This window comes from Osmerus eperlanus, chromosome 1 (genome assembly GCF_963692335.1).
Source record: "Osmerus eperlanus chromosome 1, fOsmEpe2.1, whole genome shotgun sequence".
NCBI lineage: Eukaryota > Metazoa > Chordata > Actinopteri > Osmeriformes > Osmeridae > Osmerus > Osmerus eperlanus.
The window spans coordinates 7,360,352-7,380,958 of record NC_085018.1 but is presented as its reverse complement, the minus strand read 5'-3'; the positions used below and the strand labels follow the sequence as shown (position 1 = coordinate 7,380,958).

At 40.8% G+C, this 20,607-nt stretch overlaps 2 protein-coding genes across 11 annotated transcripts in view; one reads left to right on the top strand and one right to left on the bottom strand.

Annotated features, from left to right (window-relative positions):
- The first annotated feature begins 2,431 nt into the window (after positions 1-2,431).
- LOC134032625 (uncharacterized) lies at positions 2,432-3,486 on the top strand. Its single transcript, XM_062476993.1, has 2 exons — positions 2,432-2,656; positions 2,827-3,486. Exons 1-2 carry the CDS (start codon positions 2,447-2,449, stop codon positions 3,484-3,486), a joined length of 870 nt encoding a protein of 289 aa, XP_062332977.1. The 5' UTR covers positions 2,432-2,446.
- A 5,302-nt stretch (positions 3,487-8,788) lies between these two features.
- Positions 8,789-20,607, bottom strand: part of plekha6 (pleckstrin homology domain containing, family A member 6) — a 300,812-nt gene continuing 288,993 nt past the window's right edge. For 6 of the 10 annotated variants that reach the window (XR_009929718.1, XR_009929712.1, XR_009929715.1 and 3 more), the window contains 7 exons: positions 17,842-18,000; positions 17,509-17,661; positions 17,291-17,424; positions 16,945-17,093; positions 13,268-13,375; positions 12,593-12,633; positions 8,789-11,908 (listed from right to left, as the gene is read on the bottom strand). Coding sequence is in view for 2 of the 10 variants with exons in the window: in XM_062456283.1 (XP_062312267.1) it covers positions 13,278-13,375; positions 16,945-17,093; positions 17,291-17,424; positions 17,509-17,661; positions 17,842-18,000 (693 nt within the window). In the remaining 8 variants the exon portion in view is untranslated. Of the gene's footprint in view, positions 11,909-12,592; positions 12,634-13,267; positions 13,376-16,944; positions 17,094-17,290; positions 17,425-17,508; positions 17,662-17,841; positions 18,001-20,607 lie in introns of those variants that run through there. The other 4 variants (XR_009929713.1, XM_062456283.1, XM_062456290.1 and 1 more) reach the window with 4 other exon arrangements.

Genomic DNA, 20,607 nt, shown 5'->3' with positions numbered 1-20,607 from the left:
CTCAGGAATTTATATATATATATATATATATATATATATATATATATAGATGAGGCAGGGTTCAACCTCACAAAAGTTAGAAGGAGAGGCAGAAATATAATTGGCCAGAGGGCTATCATCAATGTCCCAGGGCAACGTGGGGGTAACATCACCCTTTGAGCTGCCATCACCCAGAATGGGGTCCTCCTCTGTCATGCCAATATGGGCCCTTATAAAACAGCTCACATCCTCACATTTTTGGACCGATTGCAAAACATCATCACTGCAGTAAACCACATGCACCAGATGCAATACATTGTCGTCTGGGACAATGTGTCATTCCACCGCTCTGCTCTGGTCTAGAACTGGTTTCAACACCATCCACAGTTCACAAATCTTTACCTTCCACCATACTCTCCGTTTCTTAACCCAATCGAAGAGTTTTTCTCGGCATGGCGGTGGAAGGTGTACGATCTCCGGCCCCAGGCTCAGGTACCCCTCATTCAGGCCATGGAGGAGGCCTGTGACCAAATTGACGCTGCGGCAGTACAAGGATGGATTCGACATTCCAGACGGTTCTTCCCACGTTGCCTTGCCAATGAGGATATTGCCTGCAAGGGCGTAGGTTTGCATAGGGTCGATAGGGACTAGCCACGACCAAGTTTGGGAAAGACACAATTGTCCCCACCAATATTTTGTTAATTTTCAACAAAAATATTTTGCACAATATATTTGCAAAACTCATTCGTATTATTATCTATACTATGTTCGTCGCCCAGAAAAGTTAAAAATACATTTCCAAGTTAACCAATGCGCCTCGAGCCTGCAAGACAAGATGATGTCATTTAATTGGCTGAAACTTTGTGAATCGTGACTTGCAGAAAGAGGGCAGTAGTCTGACACGGTTAACTATTAAATACGCCAGGAAATAATAAAGCCTCATATTAGTATTTCGTTTGGTCTCAGCATTGATATTTTTTACCCTTTTGTGCTTTGTAGAAAGGAAAATCAAAATGCCACCCAAAAAAAGAGGGATATAAGAAGTTTTTTCCCCACCCAGAGAGTAAGTAGATAACTATCAATAAGGTCGTTGTTAACTGCTAGCCTTACATCGCCACCCATTCTACAATGGAAACATGTTTTGAAAGTTAGTGTAGTAGAGCATGTAACTTTTGCTTGTATTAAATCTTTCCCTAGCGTCTGTAATCTTTCGACCAGTGTGTTAGCAGCAGCTGGCCTTGTTGAAGCCAGAAGGATAAAGCTGCTAGCCTACCCACATAATGGGACCGTGCTAGTTTAGCCTAGTACCAGCAGGCTAGCAACTCAAAAGTGATATTAACTGGTAATAAGTAGGCCTATATGATCCCTTGGATAGTAATATGGCTATCCCTGTAATCTCGACCAATGTCAGCAGTCAACTAAGCATGGTTAGTGTCTGTATTAAATTGATGAATTACTGTGCAGGAAAAACAGCACCCTGAAGCTAAAGATGTAGAGCAGGTTGGTGATGAATCAACATCAGGGGTTCAGGTGAGAATTGTCCATTTTGGTAAAGATTGCATTAAATTGCTGTTTTTTAAGGGATGTTTAGACAATGTTATCCATGAATGTTATCATTCACACATATACTTGTAGGTAGTAAAAAGGTGCTATAAATTGGGATTCCCAAATGTATGCATCATATAATTCATTACAGTTTTTATCGATTGCTAACACACAAAAATAGGAACATATGACACAATCACCACAACTTTTAACTCATGTGCCAACTCTTTTAACCAATTCTGCTGAACTATAAACACATTTTGCTGCTTTAGACACAAATTTCAATTGCGAGCCACACTTTCCTCAAAACACAACACACAATTATCTGCTTTAAACACAGATTTCAATTGGTAAACCACACAGTCTCCAAAACACTACACACAATCCTCTTTATTTTTAACACTTCATCCATGCCAAAAGCTCCTTGTTTTCAGACAGAACACATTGTTATTCAATTAATAAAACTTCAATTTCCAAGGCTGTTGTGCAATTTATAATCAAGGTTTTAGCAATATAAGGGACATAGGTGAGCTCCTGGTTTGGAGAGCAATGAACGACATGGAAGCACAAGCATTTCAGAGAGGCAGAGGAGTAAGGGTAAGAGGAGGACGAGGAGGCGGACGAGGAGGAGGAAGAGGTGGAAGGAGAGCAGTAATCACTGATGAAACTCGGGCCACAGTGGTCGACCATGTCGTGAACCATGGTTTGACCATGCAGGAGGCAGGCCAGAGGGTGCAACCAAATATTAGAGAAAATAGGTAAGAAATACTAGGCCTACTATGACAGAAAAACGGTTGTATTTTTGTATTTAGAGTATTTTCCATTGTTCTGTATTTGTACATTTTGCAGAACTGAAAGATTACCCCGGCGTGGTGGGAGGGAGCGTACCTTCTCAGATGCACAGGAAACAGCAATAGTCAACATGGTTATGGCAAATAACGCATTAACCATAAGACAAATAAGGAATACAATAATCAATGACCAAGTCACATTCCCCAACATTCTCACAGTTGGCCAGGCTACAGTGGACCGTGTTCTGAGGCGGAACGCACTAAGAATGAAGCAGATATACAGAGTGCCGTTCAACAGAAACTCTGACAGAGTCAAAGATTTGCGCCATGACTATGTGCAAGTAAGTCTTACTCTATATTCTTACAGCTGATTGCGTCCTATTACTGTAGCACTGACACATTAGTGGACTATATTGTAATACAATTCAATGTTACAGTATTTTCAAGTGTTTTACAACAATGTGTAGGCCTATTTCTGATAACTACTGTAATATTGTCATGTTTGTTTCAGAGAGTTCTTGAGCTAGAGGCAGCTGAGGAGTCGAATACATTTATTTATATTGATGAGGCTGGTTTCAACCTCTCCAAAACAAGGCGCAGGGGCAGAAACATCATTGGACAACGCGCCATTATCAATGTCCCTGGCCAGCGGGGAGGGAATATCACTCTGTGTGCTGCCATAAACCACAACGGCATCCTCCATCACCACTCAATCATTGGCCCCTACAACACTGCCCGTCTCCTCATATTCCTGGACACACTCCACAACACACTTATTCCACCCGACCAAATAGTCCATGCAGAGCAGCCCAGGTATGTTGTTATCTGGGACAATGTAAGTTTCCACCGGGCTGCTCTGATCCACAATTGGTTCACCAACCACCCACGGTTTTTGGTGCTTCCCCTCCCACCATACTCTCCATTTATAAACGCAATAGAGGAGTTTTTTTCTGCCTGGAGATGGAAGGTATACGAACGCAATCCACAGGCGCAGATGCCCCTGATACAGGCCATGGAGGAGGCATGTGGCAATATAGCCCCTGAGGCCTTTCAGGGCTGGATTCGCCACACCAGGCGTTACTTTCCCCGCTGTCTGGCCAGAGAGAACATAGCCTGTGATGTTGATGAGGTCCTCTGGCCAGAGAGGATCCGAAGACAGGATGCAGCCTAATTATTTTGTCCTCCTTTTTTACAGTGTTTTACAGTATATATTTTTTTATTTTACTTTTCTTCTTTGTTGTTGACTGTACTGGCCTATTCTTTATTTCACTTTTGAAACAAATAAATATTTTTGTTACTGTATATTTGTGTGTTGTTTCATATTGGAGTAAAAACATTTTACAGTTACATTTTACAGTATAACAATATGTACTAAGCCTAAGTAAGCCTATGGTATCACTGAACATGAAAAGGCAAAATGCTCCTGATAAGGCCTTCATACATGGTGTTTTCCCATTCATCGTAGTGTTTTCACTTGAGTACATCAGTGTTCAATCGATGCTTGAAAAGTCTACTCAAATAATAGTCTGTGTTTGTTGTTTGAAATCAAAATACCATTTTGAGGTGACATAACATTGTTTTGAAACCAAAGTAGCATTTTGCAGGAGTTATGAAGTGTTTTGAATTTTGTGTGAGTGGTTTTGGGGTTTGTGTTTAGAGTTTTGAGAAATCGGGGTAGGCTTTCAAAAAATGTGTGTTAGCAATCGATAAAAACTGTAATACATTATTTCAAGTCCAGTACATATAATGTAGGCCTAGTACAGGTCCATAAAACCTGAACCAATTACCTACATAAAAAAAAATATTCTGAACAAACAAATGCATTGCATGTACTTCTCATTACGTCATTTAGTTAATTAAGGCATTATTTTAAAATGCATTCAGGAAACTCAGAAATCCAGTATAGTGCAGGCTGAGGAAGCAGCAGCTGGACCATCAGGGCTTCAGGTAGTTTTTGTTTTTATATGGCGGGGGGGGGGGGGGGGGCAGGCAGGCAGGCAGGCAGTGTCCCTACCAAAGCTGAGACCAAACCTACGCCCTTGATTGCCTGTGATGTTGATGAAATTCTCTGGCCAGATCCAGCTAGGCGGAGAGATGATGTATAGCATTTTCTGTACTGTATTTTCGTTTTTTTCAGATCTTTTTTTTTGGTACTGGATACAATGTTATGTTTTTCCAATAGCTTACACAGTATGCAGTTATGAAAACTGAGACATGTTTTGTTGTGATTCTCCATGTTGACAAATTTGGGTATATGGAGACAAATAAATTATATTTTCATCAGTCTGCAGCATCGGTCTTGTGTAGTCTTGAACTTAGTGGTGAATTTATTGTATATTTGCACTTTCTCTGTGTACTTCACTTACACTACTCTAATCACTGATAAGTAGAATTGCTAAAAGTGTTTTAGGTTTGCAACAGCAGTGTGTAACTGGTACAAACAGAATTAAGTCATATGCAACATGTATGTTTCATATGGTAACAAAATATGGTTTTGTTAAATTAGTGTATAGTTTTTAGTTTTTTTGTGTGAGGTGTTTTGAAAAACAAAACAATCAAAATCGTGCTTAAGCAATCGAGAAAAACTGTAAAAGAATAAGTTTGGTTTCAATCTTGTATTCGTGTTTACCATGAATTTTTCATCATCTCTGCCATTTACTTTCAATCTTGAACAGAAATGTACAAAGGAGCTCATGAAAGAAGAGCTTTAGGTTTTGAATAACTGTGTGTATATGATATATCCAAAAATGTAATATAATGGCAAAAGTGTTTGCAACATGAGACAAATGTGTGCTTTTGAGACGTGTTTGTGATATTTTGAATGCAATGCTTCATTTTGCAAGAGAAGCGAGGCATTTTGCATTTTGTGTGTGCAGTTGTTGGATTTGTGTGTTAAGTTTTGAAAAAAAGAGGACAAGTAAAAAAAAATTGTGTAAGCATTTGAAAAAAACTGTAAATCAAAGAGAGAGGGCTATCTTACTCTGTGTGTAAGTCACACAAATCTTGTCTCTCTTTCACACACAAACTCAACCTCCCCCCTATCAACATAACTTGGAGCAGGCACATGGAACATAAAATATGAGCTCCCTGAACTCTGGATGCAATCCTTTCCCAATATTTACCTTTACCCAGGAAAATGAAGGACCCATGTGGACTCCTTGATTAAATGAAAGGCCTTGTTTCATATCCCAATCACTCACTCAGTGGGACTTGGAAATGTTGTAATCCAAATAGGGTTTCCTGTGTGAGATGATAGATAGAGAAAGAGAGATAGCTAAAGAGAGATAGCTAGAGAAAGAGATAGAGATTGATATATATATAGAGAGAGAGAGAAAGAGCGAGAGATAGATGAGAGAGATAGAGAGAGAAAGAGAGAGAAAGAAAGAGATAGAGAGATTGATATATATATATATTGATATAGCTAAAGGGCACAGCACACTGCAAAGAAAGAACAGAACAACAGCTGGAACAAATACATGAAATGAAATGTGATCATGTTGCAGGATGAAACATCTTGGGCCACAATGGGGTGTGGTGGATTAGTGTTGTATCACAGGATGTTGTTTGGCCCCATGGAGAGTGCAGGTGTGATAGTGTGAAACTAAAATCTTACAGCAGGAACATATTCTACAAACACAAAGGATTTAAAAGTTCCAAGAACAAAATTAAAACTAGCACAATGCCTCTATATATCACACTGTTGCCAAGTTCCAAACAAGTCGAGTAAGAACTTTTATGAGCCATAAACCTTTTGAAAAACCCTGCCCCTTCCATTCCACGTAAACACAAGTTTCTTCCAGACCAACCAAAACTCAGAGCCACTGCTATGCTGTTGGACTGTCTGCTGCAACGCTTCTAAACTGACTGTGACGTTACAGTATTTTACAATCACTATGAGCATTTTTTCAATACTTTTAACAAGTTTCCTAAACTCTTGACACAGTTAGCACAACATCCGTCTGTGTTAGCTATACAATTAACACATTTATTTTTGCTTTGACACAAAATGCATAGAGTAAACACAAATTTAAAATGCTTAAACTTCTTTTACACACAAGCTCAACCAAGACCAAAACAATCGATTTTAACTGTCCAATTTACCAATGCTTTCACACTGTACAGAACAGATAACATCATGTTCAAAACCTAACTTATTGTCTAAAGTCAAAGTGAACAGCTGTTCATATTGTGAATTGAAACACAAATATATCCCCTGTATTTTATTCCATTGCTACTGAGGAACAGCTGGTTGAAGTTATGCAAACAAATCACAGCTGATTCCCAACTAGGAAACACTCAGGTGTTGAGGCTCTTTCAATGCATGACCATATGGTATATAAAGAGGACCTCTTTGGGCTGATCTTGTCTGGAAAAAGAATAATATAGAGCAACACAAAGAAAATAAAAATACAGTAATGCCTGCTTGAGGGAGAGGAAGACAAGTACCAGGACAAGGGAGAGGAGTGGGACAAGGGCAAGGGAGAGCAGTTAGAATGCGTGGTGGCGCTCAGAGAAGGGCCAGAGCTAGGGTAACTGATGAAATACTGTAAATGGCAGTTATATTGCATATTTCTTGCAGTAATGTCCAGTTGCAAATGAAGCCTTTACTGCAGCAATTATGTTTCTGTCTTCTTTTTTTCAATACAGTAAACGTACATTCTATAAAGCTACTCTGAGATGGGTCATTCATTTTTTGTTCTGAATTTCTGCAGCAAAAGAAACTAAATGTATGCATTTACGAAACCCAACAAAACAAAAATGTAGAGGCTTGAAAAGAAACTGCATTGCAAAACACAATCTATGATGCATATACTGTGAGACCTGACACATATACAGTTTCCCATGGGAAAATGTGTCCAAACCTTTGACTGGTACTGTACAAAAGAATGCAGTTTCTGTAATTCCATCTGATGTTAGTGTTTTTTATGACATTGTGCTATGATTGACTAAATGTTCCTGTTGAAAGAAAACATGTGTTAGTGTTTTGGTAGACATGGTGTATTGTTTAGTGTATTTTTGTGTTATAAAAAATAAATAATAATAATAAAAATAAATTAGTGTTTGAGTTTAGTTTATAATGTGTGATTTTGAGCATGACATGAACTGTTTTGCCAATTGTGTGTGGTAGGTGTGTTAGTGCATTAAGAGTTTTGGAAACTTGTTAGAAGTATTGAAAAAATTGTAATAGCGATTGTAAAAAACTGTAATGTGACCTGGTGACAGGAAGCAGTGCGTCAAGCTGGGAAGTCACTGACTCCCGGTCCATCAGCACCGGATCACCTCAGGGCTGTGTCCTTTCCCCTCTGCTCTTCTCCCTGTACACCAACAGCTGCACCTCCAGCATCCATCCGTCAAACTCAACAAAAACAAAGTTTGCGGACGACACCACCTTCATTGGGCTCATCTCTGGAGGGGATGAGTCTGATTATAGGTGGGAAGCTGACCACCTGGTGTAGCCAGAACAATCAAGCGGAGCTGGTTCATGCAGGGGGACGTGAGACATAGCGCGTCAGTAGCTAGCAGCGCGTCAGTAGCTAGCAGCGGGTCACTAGCAGCGGGTCACTAGCGGCGGCAGCGCGCGTCACTAGCGGCGCGCGCCGCTAGCGGCGCTATTTAATCAGGATATCACTGCACTCTGCATTGCTTAGTGCGACACAGGTTGCTTCTGTTTAATCTGCTACCTCCGCCTCCCCGGCCTCCACCCTTGGTTCTGTTTCCTGTCGTAGGGGGAATGCGTCGCTGCTCTCTGCTCGGAGGTCGAGACGGTGTCTCCGTTGGGTGCGGCAGGGAGCCGATGCAAGCAGAACCATAATGCCAAACCAAGTCTTACAATCATGTGTTGTACCGTGTGAAATAAAGTATCAGTACATACTATACTGAGTCCTCCTGCCTGAACCTAGAGCTCAATGCTCTTAAGACAGTGGAGATGGTTGTGGACTTCAGAAAGAATACAGCCCCACTCACCCCCATCACCCTGTGCGACTCCCCAGTCAACACTGTAGTCATTCCGCTTCCTGGGCATTATCCTCTCCCAGGCCCTCAAGTGGGAACTGAACATCAGCTCCCTCAACAAGAAAGCACAACAGAGGATGTACTTCCTACGGCAGCTGAAGAAATTCAACCTGCCAAAGACAATGATGTACACTTCTACACAGCCATCATTGAGTCCATCCTCACCTCCTCCATCACCATCTGGTACACTGCTGCCACTGCCAAGGACAAGAGCAGACTGCAGCGTATCATCCGCACTGCTGAGAAGGTGATTGGCTGCAATCTGCCTACCCTCGAGGGTAGTATTTCTAGAACTAACAAATAGTCGCTTAACTCTTGAAGAAAAAAAATAAACAAGACACAAAGCATTAACCAACCAATGTGTCCTAATAAAAGTGGTGCCAAATGCACCACTTCATCCCCCCAAAAATACATAATGTCTTGTTTACCAAAAGAGACACATACATTGAAGAAATATTAGGTGAGGTTTTTTTTTTAACTTTATTTATCCAGACATACACATGGTAGGACAAAAGTTATTCTTGTCAATGAGCATATGGAGCGAAGGTCCTCAGTAGTATAATTATTTTTGGCAGTGATACTCAATATCAATAACAAGATAAAAATAAAACTGTAACAATATGATCATTCAAGAGAGTGAGACAGTTTTTAAGATGCTTTTACAAACTCTGATGGGTAATTCTGAAACCATCTACAGTTGAGAGAAACGCATATAATGTGTTTACATTCACTTTATTGCAAGAAGGTATTCCTAAAGCAAGCATACCATTTTTTTATATATATATTTGCATAGTTCAAGCAGTTGTGTATTTTCCCAAAGAAGCAAGATGTTAACTGTAAGATGTTGTTGAAATTAGTATATGTACATTGACCAATGTGCTAAATCTCATTATCATTAATGCTACATTAGTATCAAATATCGAACAATCCTTTTTTGGCTGTTTTGCATTTCTTAACGCATTCAATACCAATTGTTCAAAACTACCTTTATATTGTAAATCCCCATAAACCTAGGCCTTCAAGACAATGCTCAAAAGCAATACATTAAAAAAATATCAGCAATACTTATTTTTCTCCCCTATTGTGGAAAACGCATTCCTGATGTGTTAAAAATGTATATTTTTCACTGAAAACATAATTAGTTTGACATAACATACCCATGCTACTAAAAAAATATTTACTGCATCTTTTGACCTTAGGATTCCCTAAACTAACAAAAAAACTAAATAAAACAAAAACTTCAAAAGATATTATATACTGTATAAGCTGTATTCTTTAAACTGTATTTTATGCTTTGTTAAATCCTTTAACTGCTTTGTAAAAACAAATTCCTTCCCATTCATTCTCCATATTTTTTTAAAACTTGTTTATGAGTCAACCTTATTTTTATACTAAAAAGCTTGTGTGCCAGTTTGGCACATGGGAGGGAAAGACATGACTAATAAAGTTAGGAACTACAGTAGGGGGTGACAAATTTAGAGGTTTACCAGCAGAAGGGTTCACTTTTACAGACGCCAGGATGGAACATGACAGAGAAAATGATTTTCCTTACCAAGAGACAAAACATGAAAGTTCAGAGGGAGGAATCAGCTACTTTAATGTTTGGGAATGAAGTCTGGAGGAAACTGAAATTCTCCATGGCTTACTTTCTACTGAAAAAAGGGGTCATAGAATGTTGATTTAAAACATTTGAGTCTTTCTGTCCAATCACCAGTCCCTCCAGATGCCTGATCCTGAGAAGACAACATACGTTTTCTTTATACCGAAGTTTACAAAGCTTAGTGGGTGTTCCCATAAAATAAATCTAAATGAATAGAAAAATACTGTTTTTACAAAGTTAATAAAAACTCCAACTTGAGCTTGCACTTGACATAGTAAAAATGCATTAGGATGGAATAAACTCAGGAGATGTTTCCAGTCCAATTTATAGAATCGCAAAATAATACCCTTTGAAACGTCATGATTTTATGAATATCTTTCCAAAACATTACACCTAAAAACAACAACAATACAACAATATGAAAAGTTAACTTTATCATATGACAATGATGACAAACTTAGACCCAAATACAATTATATTGTTGATATCAGATTTTTGTGAAACATTGGTTTTGATAACGTATTTAGGGTCTCACCAATTCAATAGGATTTATATTGCAAATCTTAATGCAGGAAAGGTTAAATTACATTACCACTTGGAATTGCATGTATCTGCACTACAAAATTGAGAATACACCCAACCATGGATCAAAACATATGGCACACTATTTTAGGATAATGTAGGATATGATATGTTCGCTGATATACACTATAGGCTCTTGTCAACTGGTAAAATGCAAATTGCTAGCCCATTCAACTAAAATGCTTTTAACTAACAGACTTACAATTCTAAGGTCACTTTATTCACTGGTGTCTTCCCACATACTATAAAAACATTAATAAATCTAAATGTATTTTACCCACATTAAGATTTTTACGTACTGTTAGTGGTAACAGTGAGAGGATTGTAAGAAGTCCAATGGCTTTGATGTTAAATGTTAGAGGGAGCACTTATGATGTTGATGTTAAACAGTCACAACCAGGCCGGATCTGACAACACAGAAGAGAGTGGTGTGTGACTGGGGGTTGTAGGGAGGCATCACAGTGATCCAGATGTTACAAGGGTAGGATGGGGGGAGGAGGTCTTGGACCTGGGGGACTCTGTTCCTGTCAGTTTGGAGTAACTTCAGCAGATCAAAGTTCATGGGCTGTTTCTAAGCGTTTGTATAGATGAGGCTATTTCACCACACAGCCTCCCCTTGTGCTTGTATTTTCCTCAAACCCCTATTGGTACAGCATCTATACTGTTCTTCAGCCTATTCATCCAGCATCTGCACTGTCCTTCAGCCCTTTGCAGACAACCTCTGATTGATCTGATCACTTTCCTTATACCAATTTCTAGCTTTCCTTATCCCATCCTCTCTGGAGGATCAGCTTCTACATAAGTTCATGGACTCCTTACCCAAGAACCTTGCACAACATACAGAACGTTCCCTCCTGGAACATTTAGTCAAAAATAAAGTCAAATTTCAACTCAAATGGGGTTTTTAATCTCTCTTCAGCAGATTCACCCACTGAGCTGGGTGACAAAGAAGAATAGTTTCACTGACCAGGGTTCTATGGAGCACTACATCGTAGCACGCAAGAGCTTCCTCAACTTTCTGGATTAGTCCTTCCTGTGTCTCGTGTACCTGAAATGTTGTTGTTGGAATTGCTGTTCTCTATTCATAGAAACTCCTTTGTGACAGGCTGAGACTGAGTAGAACAAGCATGTGAGTGCAGTGAATGACCAAATGAAAGGTGAAGCACACAGTTACAGTGGCCTCCAGAGTTGGGAGGAGTGAACTTTCAGTCTTGCCACACATTTTGGGTTGCCGTCTCCTTCTCATAGCTTCCTGGTACATCTTCTTGGTATTTTGTCATTGGACCTTTGCACTGTTACACTGGTCTGGTGATACAAAGCAGTTTCTTTGGGGTTGTCTGTTGCCTACTGATTTCTCAAAAGGATGCTCCGTCAAACTTGACTGCTGCTAGGGCTTGAGCTAGACATTTAAAAAGAATGAAAAATATTTTCATTTATTTCAGAAACCTGAGGCTACCTGGTCTTAGACTACGTGGTTCCTATTCAGCAATGAGCACATCCCAAAAATAGCAGCATGCAATTTCACAAGCATCTGATGATGGACTGACAATTGAAAATGCAGAATAATTTTACAGAACAAAGTTCTGTAAAAAAAAGTTGACAGAACAGACGCATGTAACAGAAGCATGTATGCGACAAAATTGTTGCTGAAAAATACAGAGATTAGATAGTTAGATTTTGGAAGTACTACTCCAGGACCTCATACAAGAGGTATTGGTATCTGCATTCAATTTGGGTTGTCCGTGTTTTGGAATGGCCATGACCAGAACGGATTGAAACGGCAGTGGTTCCATGTGTGTCTCTGCCAGTGCTGGAAGTTGGGGTTGAAGGCTGGATTTGTTTTTGCCAAATACTTGTTGCAGGAAAATAAATCCTTCGGGTAGCTAGCGTGTTTGTGTGCGTGCAAGACTTGTGCATGTTTACTCTTTTTTCTAGAAGCCGTAGTTACTCTGAATTAGGGTCCTATTTAGTGGTGATACCTCAAACCCATATTAGACTTGACAATTAAATCATTTAGGTGGCAGTGTATTCCCAACCCACTTAAATGGTGCCCCATTCAGCTCGTAAAACTGCTAATATTCACCCTGCAAGAACATCATGAAGATTCACATCCTTGCTGGCAGCCTGTAGGGAATCAAAATCAAATAATTTTTGGTTTATTCATAAAAAGCACAATGAAGACAGCACAGTTGACTGTTGTCAGAAATGACTGCTTTGCCCAGTGCTGATGTTGTGAGCTGCAGATGGATGAAGTTTGTTTGAACTGCAGCACTCCTTTCATTTAACAAGATTGCTTCCTCCTTAAACAGTTCTGACTGCTGGACAAATCAAGTTAATGGCTAGACACTGTGGCACCGTTGTTTCATCCTGCTGTTTAAAAAAAATAATTAAGTAATTGCAAATCCAATATGAGATGCGTGGCACCAGATCATGTCAGCTAATATAATGCTTCCAGAAAGTATAGCGACAGGCAACTGAGCATTAAACATGGATAGTCCCAATATGAGTTTCAAATGTTACCTTAGGATAATAAAAGATTCTGTTCTTGACCTACATTGTGAGTGGGATTGAAACGTTTCTGTTCTACATAAAAAAAATAAGCAAATGCATACAATATGAAAACAAACTATAATGTGACAGAGAGGGAGAAGGTGGAGGTGAGTTTCTTTACTTTCATCTTGGACTTTAAGAAGACGGAGGGGTAGAATGGGGGGTAGGTTTGGTCGATGGAAGCTGTGTGGTGGACGGGGAGACTCACCTTCACACAGTCACACCTTCATGATGTGGGCGGAGTCAGAGAAGTCAGCGGAGGAAGGGAGAGGGGCCAGGCTGGTCGGGGAGGTGGGGGGACTGGGGGCACACTGGGCTGGAATGGAATGTGGGAAGGGGGTGGGGGGAGCAGTGAATACAAAAGAGAGAAAGAAAACTAGGACCAAGCAAAGGAAAGGGGCAGCAGTGGAGGAGAGAGGGGTGGGGGGGTGACTGGAGGTGGGAGTGACTGAAGACCACATCTCAAATCATAGTTTTCACGTGACATCACGTTCCAAGGGGCACGCCCTCTTGGAGGGCAAAAAAGACTTGTGTTGTGTTTGTGTTGCCAAAATGCCGGATAGTTGTTGTTCTATCGGATGCAGTAATCGAAGAGGAGACAAGCCTGGGCTGTGTTCCTTTAGAATTTTGTCCGATAAAGAAAACCCAGAGAGGAGGAGATTGTGGATTTGTGCCATTAAACCTAACGTTACCTCCGGGGTAACGTTAGGTTTCCGGGGAGGGCAAACAATGCCAGCCATCCAAATATACACGTATTTGCAGCTAACACTTCATCAAGCTCAAGTAAAGTTAAACACAAGAATATACAGGTATATTAATTATGGTATTTTTTTCCATAAAACACATCTTTATGTAATCGGACGGTTTGACATAGTTTGTTGTGTATCGAGGCGACCAACTGTGTGGTCGTAGTGAGTTAAAGTTAGTTAGTTAGCTAAATAGTTGGGTTGTTGTGTTAGACACAACTAAACTCAAAATGCATTTGGAATTAAATGATTTGGAAATCCCTTTACACCAAAGACAATGTGTGAGGCTTGTGTTAAGACTGATTGGTTTTTCATATTCATTTGTCCCTTTGTTTTTATTTAAGTTTTTCAGAGCATGCTAACTTTTTGGGAATTGAGGTTGTAATAAGTAAAAATTCAAGGAAAAGTTGACTTTCCGTTTGAATAGTTAGCAGTTGTTTAAAGATCCTGTAAAGTAAATTCCATGTTTTGCTTCTAAGTACATTATATACGTGTGAAATGAGTTCCTGAAAGCATGTGCAAAGCGCTAAAACTTTGTCACACTGAAATGTGGAGTTAAACCGAAGAACAGTTTCTCTTCCGTTTTCAGATCAGGTTGGGCGGAGCCAAAAAATGCCCTATCTACGTCATTTCGCCCTATCTACGTCAGATCACTGAATGGCTCCTCCTGCTGTACTGTTATTGTAGCCTACATCAGCTAGCTAGCTAGCTTCAGGATGTCTCCCACCACCCGCAACTGCATCTTCCCTGGATGCAAGAACTCCAGCTGCGCTGCAACGCCATTTAAGTTCCCTATTGATAATGAAAGGAAAAATAGGTGGATAGATTTTGTGAAGAGCCACGCTCATGGAAAGCTTCGGATAAACTCCAACAGCCGCCTCTGCACTGACCATTTAACGGCGGACAGTTTTAACATGGACCAGAGACAGACGGGGTTCACCAACACACGGCTTTTCTTGCAGCGCGGAGCCGTACCGAACATCGCCCCTCCGGCCGTTCATCCTCCGGTCGCACCTGGACCTTCCACCGCCGCCAGCAGTTCATCACTCAGTTCTGTGTGCTTGTTATAATTATACTAGATAACTTTTCCAGAGGTATCTCTGCTATGAGTGCAAACCGCTAAATTGATATTAGGCTACTCGGTGTAGAATGATGGTATTTTGGTGAAATGGTAACTAATGTGTTAGAAGTAGCCTAGTTGGAGAGCTCACTGTCTGCTGTATCTGGTGTCCATTTTTACTGTTACAGCTCAAGGGAACATTTCATTTATATGCATCTGTATGTTTCACTCATTGAACAAATAAATTCAAATTCTATACGGTTTTGTTCGGCTTGACATAGCGTCCATTATCTGGGTCGGAGGTAGGCACTAGGCAGCAAGGGGCGGCGCTTCAGCTCCTTCAGGCGACATGCCCCCCCAGTCTCAAGCAGAGAAGACTGCTGATTTTTTCACAATTTCAAAGCCTAATTTAACATACTTGTCGGTGTTATTTTTTCATTCGAATTTGGATGGGTAGTTAATAACACATTATTCTGTGGTGTGGCGAACTTAAAACTCGTTTCCAGGTCCACTTTACAGGATCTTTAAGAAAGAGAGGGGTTAGCTAGTTTACAGTAGCTAATGATATCACAGTCATCACATATAAAACCTTGCGGTTTTTAGGGGCAGAAATACGGCAGCGGGTGCTGTATATGGATCGCAAGTGCCCAACACTTGCAGTTTGTGTCCATATCTTTTCTTTAGCTAAGAGGCGATCCAAAGAAACGTGGGAAGGTAAATTTGCTGGCTTTTGCTGCGTCTCAACGGTGTGAGCCGCCATCGCCAGAAGCTTTCTGCCCTCCAGGTCACCGCGGATGTCACGTGACTGAAAACTATGAATAGAAGAGATGTGACCCTGAGCTTGAGGCTCAGCGCTGCATCAGCAAGCAGGACAAGAAAGGTCCCATTTTAACACACGCAATCCTACATAGGGCCTACATATATTCCCTAAAGATGGATAATAAGGTTGGAAAATAGGTTCTCTAACACTAATTGTGTGAGAACAAATGAGTGAAATATCTATGCCAACCCAGTCAAGGGATGCTTCATAAGGCTTTAAAGTCTGAAAGCCATTTTAAACCATACTCACTAATAACATTTGACCTGGATATTAAATTTGTATCATAGATACACACCAACGCATGTCCATGACCAACCAACACCTTGTTTTGTCAATACAAAACGTGCTTGTATAGTATAGTTATTAAACAGCATGGCGTGAGTCATGAAGAAACTGTAAATATATGCAAGAAAATGTTGTTAAGATATGCTACATATTTTTCATAGGCGATAATGTTTAGAGAGATTGTGGTGACAATGTTCAACTGTAGACTGCACATGTCAAACTCCTATCCATCGTCATCTCACCCTGCTGTACCCAAAACATTCTATTTATAAAGATTTTCTAAAGTTTGGATGGCCTTGCCATTAGAAAATTAATTAATTTGACACAAACAGTTTAGGTTATTTGATAAAAATCTGAAAGGCCTGGAAGAATACAAGAGCTGGAGCCATATTAGTGGGTTCATCAACTCATCTTCAAGGAGTGATTGAGCATCTTCAGAGCAAGCATGTCCTTACAACCTGAAGGTACTGTTAGTGTGAAAGATTTAGGGTAACTGCAGTAGAAATAAGCACATGAGGGTCAGGTTGTTTGGAACGAGTTGACAGTGATATCGGCATTACTGGGTAGACTGAGACACATTATTCCATTTGGATTTGAGTGTTAAAGAGTTTCTATTCGATTAGACTCAAACTTGATATTGGTAGACAGTTTTAGACAGTGAAAGAGAGCCAAATCCTCATTTGAGATTGTATGTGAATCTTGATGCAAATCTCTCCTCAACAGAATTGCAAAAAGAATCTCAAGTTAGGATTTAACCCAGAACAAGTGATGTAATTTGTGTTTGATTTAACACAATGATATGTGTATATTTTTTGTGTGGTGGAGAGGGGCTAGGGAAAAAGAAAGGGACAGTCATGCCATAATCTTTTTTTTCATTGAGGGGGCCTCACAACAGCAGGGCGTTGATGATGTTGGGGGTCTGTAACCTTGACAATGGGGTAGTGGTGGGGGGGTGTAGGAAACGGTGTCCTCACCAGAGAGGAGGCGACTGCGTCGAGAGGCCTCAGCGGCTAGGGCGCAGGAGATCTCGATGCGCTTCTCCTGCTCCTGTAGCTGCTGCTCTGGGTGGCTCTGGCTCCTCCCCTCAGCCGGACCATCCAATAAGGGCACCACGTTCTGGAGACTGGCAGAGGAAAGACAGAGAAATAAATTATAAAGAAGAGAGGTTGGGGAGAGTGAGGGATGAGGATGGGAGAGGTGTGCAGAAAGAGAGAGACCAGGAGGTTCACCCCGACCCTATTTCACATTCCAGATAAGTGGTGTTCAGGGTCTTGTTCTCTATGCGTGTGTGCATGGGGAAGACAGCAGTGGGACTCATACTTTGACTTAGCAATGAGTGTCTTGATCCTTTCCACCTTCTTCTGTTTCTCCCTCTGCTCCTCTGGGCTCAGAGGAGCATACTCCTCTACGTCCAGGTACCGTTCTGGGATCAAAACCTTGTCTGGGGCCAACAGCTGCAAACACAATCACAAAAATCAAGGTTTGGCACCAGGAGCTGAGTGACTGGGGTGCCAAGGTATTATGTTGCTCCGACTCACTTCGTTATTAATATCCAGATCGTTGTGGTCTGGTTCAATCTGCGATCGCCTCAGCCTGGCGATTTCCTCCCTGGGGGACTCCACTCCCTCACCACGCACCGCTGCCTCTAAATCCTTTATGTCCACCTCGTGGGCCGTCAGCCGCCGACGCACCTAACCAGCAACATCACAGAGACCATCAATGAGCTTCAGGTCAGGAAACCAGGCCCAAAAGCCAGCCAACTACCTGTCAGGAACTGGCACTGGCAGTCAGGAAACTCACTTGAATCAGGTCCAGAGATCAGAAGAAAAGCACACCCACCAATGGTAGGAGAGTGTCTGTCAACAACGTACCACTCTGTAGCTGGAAGTGGACTGGCCCCCTGACAGGTTCAGGCTGCGTCTCTTGTCCCTCACAGAGCCGCTCTGGTTTCTGCGGATACGCTCATTCTGCTCCTGTACGCTCATCTTGGACTTTACCTCCGCAGGAAAAACTGCACTCTTAGGACGCTCCTAAGACAATGAAGGATTAACACCAAAAGGAGTAGATGTCACAAATTATCCAAACACCCGCCCTCACATAGAAAGTGCTTTCCAGCATAGAGGATCTATCCCAAGATGACCTGAAGCTGTCCAGGCAGCATATGTTAGGCTAGACTTAACACCTTGCTAACATACTAGCAAGGTGTGTACCAATATACTAACATGTGTGTCCTGTAATTCATCACTTATCTACATACGCATGTGTATGTTATATTGCACATTTAAATGACGATGACTCTAACAAGAACACTAATGTATAGTAGTACAAAATGGAGGGTTCCCTAAAGCAAAGCCCAACTTTTCTTGCAAGGTACTTTTCAATCATTTTGCTGAGCAGCATGGTTTGTAGAAGTAGGATTTAAGTAAACTACAATGATCCCGTAAGTAGTCTTTGGGGTTATTTTAAAATTATCTTTGTGACTGTGATAGACATGCTTCTGTTGTGAAATATACATCTGTTGAAGGAAAAGTCTGGCAAGGTTCTCAGGCAATTGAACACTATAAATTAGACAGAGACGTATTAAGCCATGGTAAGGTTTAACAGTGCTGTTTGTCTCTCATTGAGCCCTGGCAGATAAAAGGTCGGGGTTGACCAGGAAATCTAATTTTCGTTTGAAGAAGACTTCTCAAAAACATCTGAGCCCATCTAATCTGGTTATTTATTAAATCTTTGTCAGGCTCCAACATTTCCTCAGCCCTCCGAGATCATCTGGTCAGGGATTTTGAAGAAGAAGTCAAGAACAAGGTTGATATTGTTGAGATTTTTAACAAGACTGTATTTTAAAAGGTTTTCAATTCCCACACTCCTAATGTAAACCCTGTTACGGCTCAGAACGTTTTTACTATTTTATCTCTGAATGTAGTCTGTATGCTTATGGCTTTAAAGCTTTAAAATAGACAAATGTATATCCTAACAAGACTTCGGATAACTGACATGTTCTAAATACAACTGCTGAGATTTGTTCTGGGTCAATAACTCACGTTCTTCATTTGAGCCTTGAGTCAAACAATATGTACTATATTATATTGTTAATATTGATTTAGCTAATATTATGATATTATTATACATGTTATGTGCATTTTTCTGAGAACCTACTAGGCCAGGGGCCTGTACTACGAATCAAGAACAACATGATCTGGATTACTTTCAGTTACCCGGCTTCACAAACACTAACAACAGCAATCACGATAAGCGGTATCACAACGGTGGTTATCAACTGTCTAACTCAACACAGATCTTTCCAATCTAGAGACGTGCGCGTTCACATAAAGGGGCGGTGTTTGCACCGTATGTCCAATCGCAAATATGGATAAAACAAAAGCCGCATATTTCACACAGGAGGAGCAGACAATAATCTTACAAACTTTGTCTGCTCCTCCTGCGTGAAATATTGTAATACAAACATATCAGGAATACAGACATATAATACAGGCAAAAAGCAACACAGCTGCCAAACTGGCAGAAAATAGCAGATGCTGTAAATGCATAAGCTACATGACTTATTGATATTACTGCCCCAGGCACAAGATGTGACCATAATTACACTTGTGCATTCCATAACGTTAAACTTTTGTTGCTGTATTATTTTAGTTGCATCCCTGGCAGTGGCAAACGATCGTGGGAGCAAATAAAAAAACCATTTTTATTTATATAAAAACATAATTCAAACCGGTAAGTAGCAGTAGGATGGCTTACATATTTTAAGGCCAACAAGTACAAGGCTGAATTGCCTGAATCAGTCCCTTTTGTAGGAGATTGGTATACAAAGGGCCTATAGAACAAAGAAATTGCTTGCAGCCAACAGGAAGAACAATTAGGCAAAGAAAACTGGAGGGGGCCCTCCTCCACAGGACTTCACTCCTGCTGAGGAGCTGGCCCTCTCCAGCAATCAGGGTCGCCCCATGATGGAAGGAGTGGAAGGGGGAATTTCTTCAGACTCGGAAACCAAGGCATATGTAGGGAGTCAGGTGGCTGAGCGGTTAGGGAGTCGGGCTAGTAATCTGAAGGTTACCGGGTCGATTCCCGGCCGTGCCATATGACGTTGTGTCCTTGGGCAAGGCACTTCACCCTACTTGCCTCGGGGGGAATGTCCCTGTACTTACTGTAAGTCGCTCTGGATAAGAGCGTCTGCTAAATGACTAAATGTAAAATGTACAGGGTACGTTTTCAAGTACATTTAGTCTTTGAGTCTTTTGTGGTGGTTTTCACCATTTCTTTCTTTCAATGTCTTATTTATTGTAAAATACTATAAAAGTGAATGAAACATCCAAATTCAATGAAAGTAGTGAAATTATCATTTATTTAACTTGTGAAGAGCATTGTACGGTACCATACACATTATTCTTTTTGGTTTGAAATGTTTTGGTTGAAGGAAACCCAAATTTCTGATATGGAAATAATTAGAAAATGGATCAAAGCAACCCAAGGACAACAGAAGGGGTTAAGGGGAGACACCCCAGTGAATAGGGATAACATATCAACATGACACTACATAAAAGTACCCGTAGTGAAATAACGCTATGCTATGCATACAGTCTGTGGGACTGTGAGCGCACGGCTTCGATGTGTCGCATTGG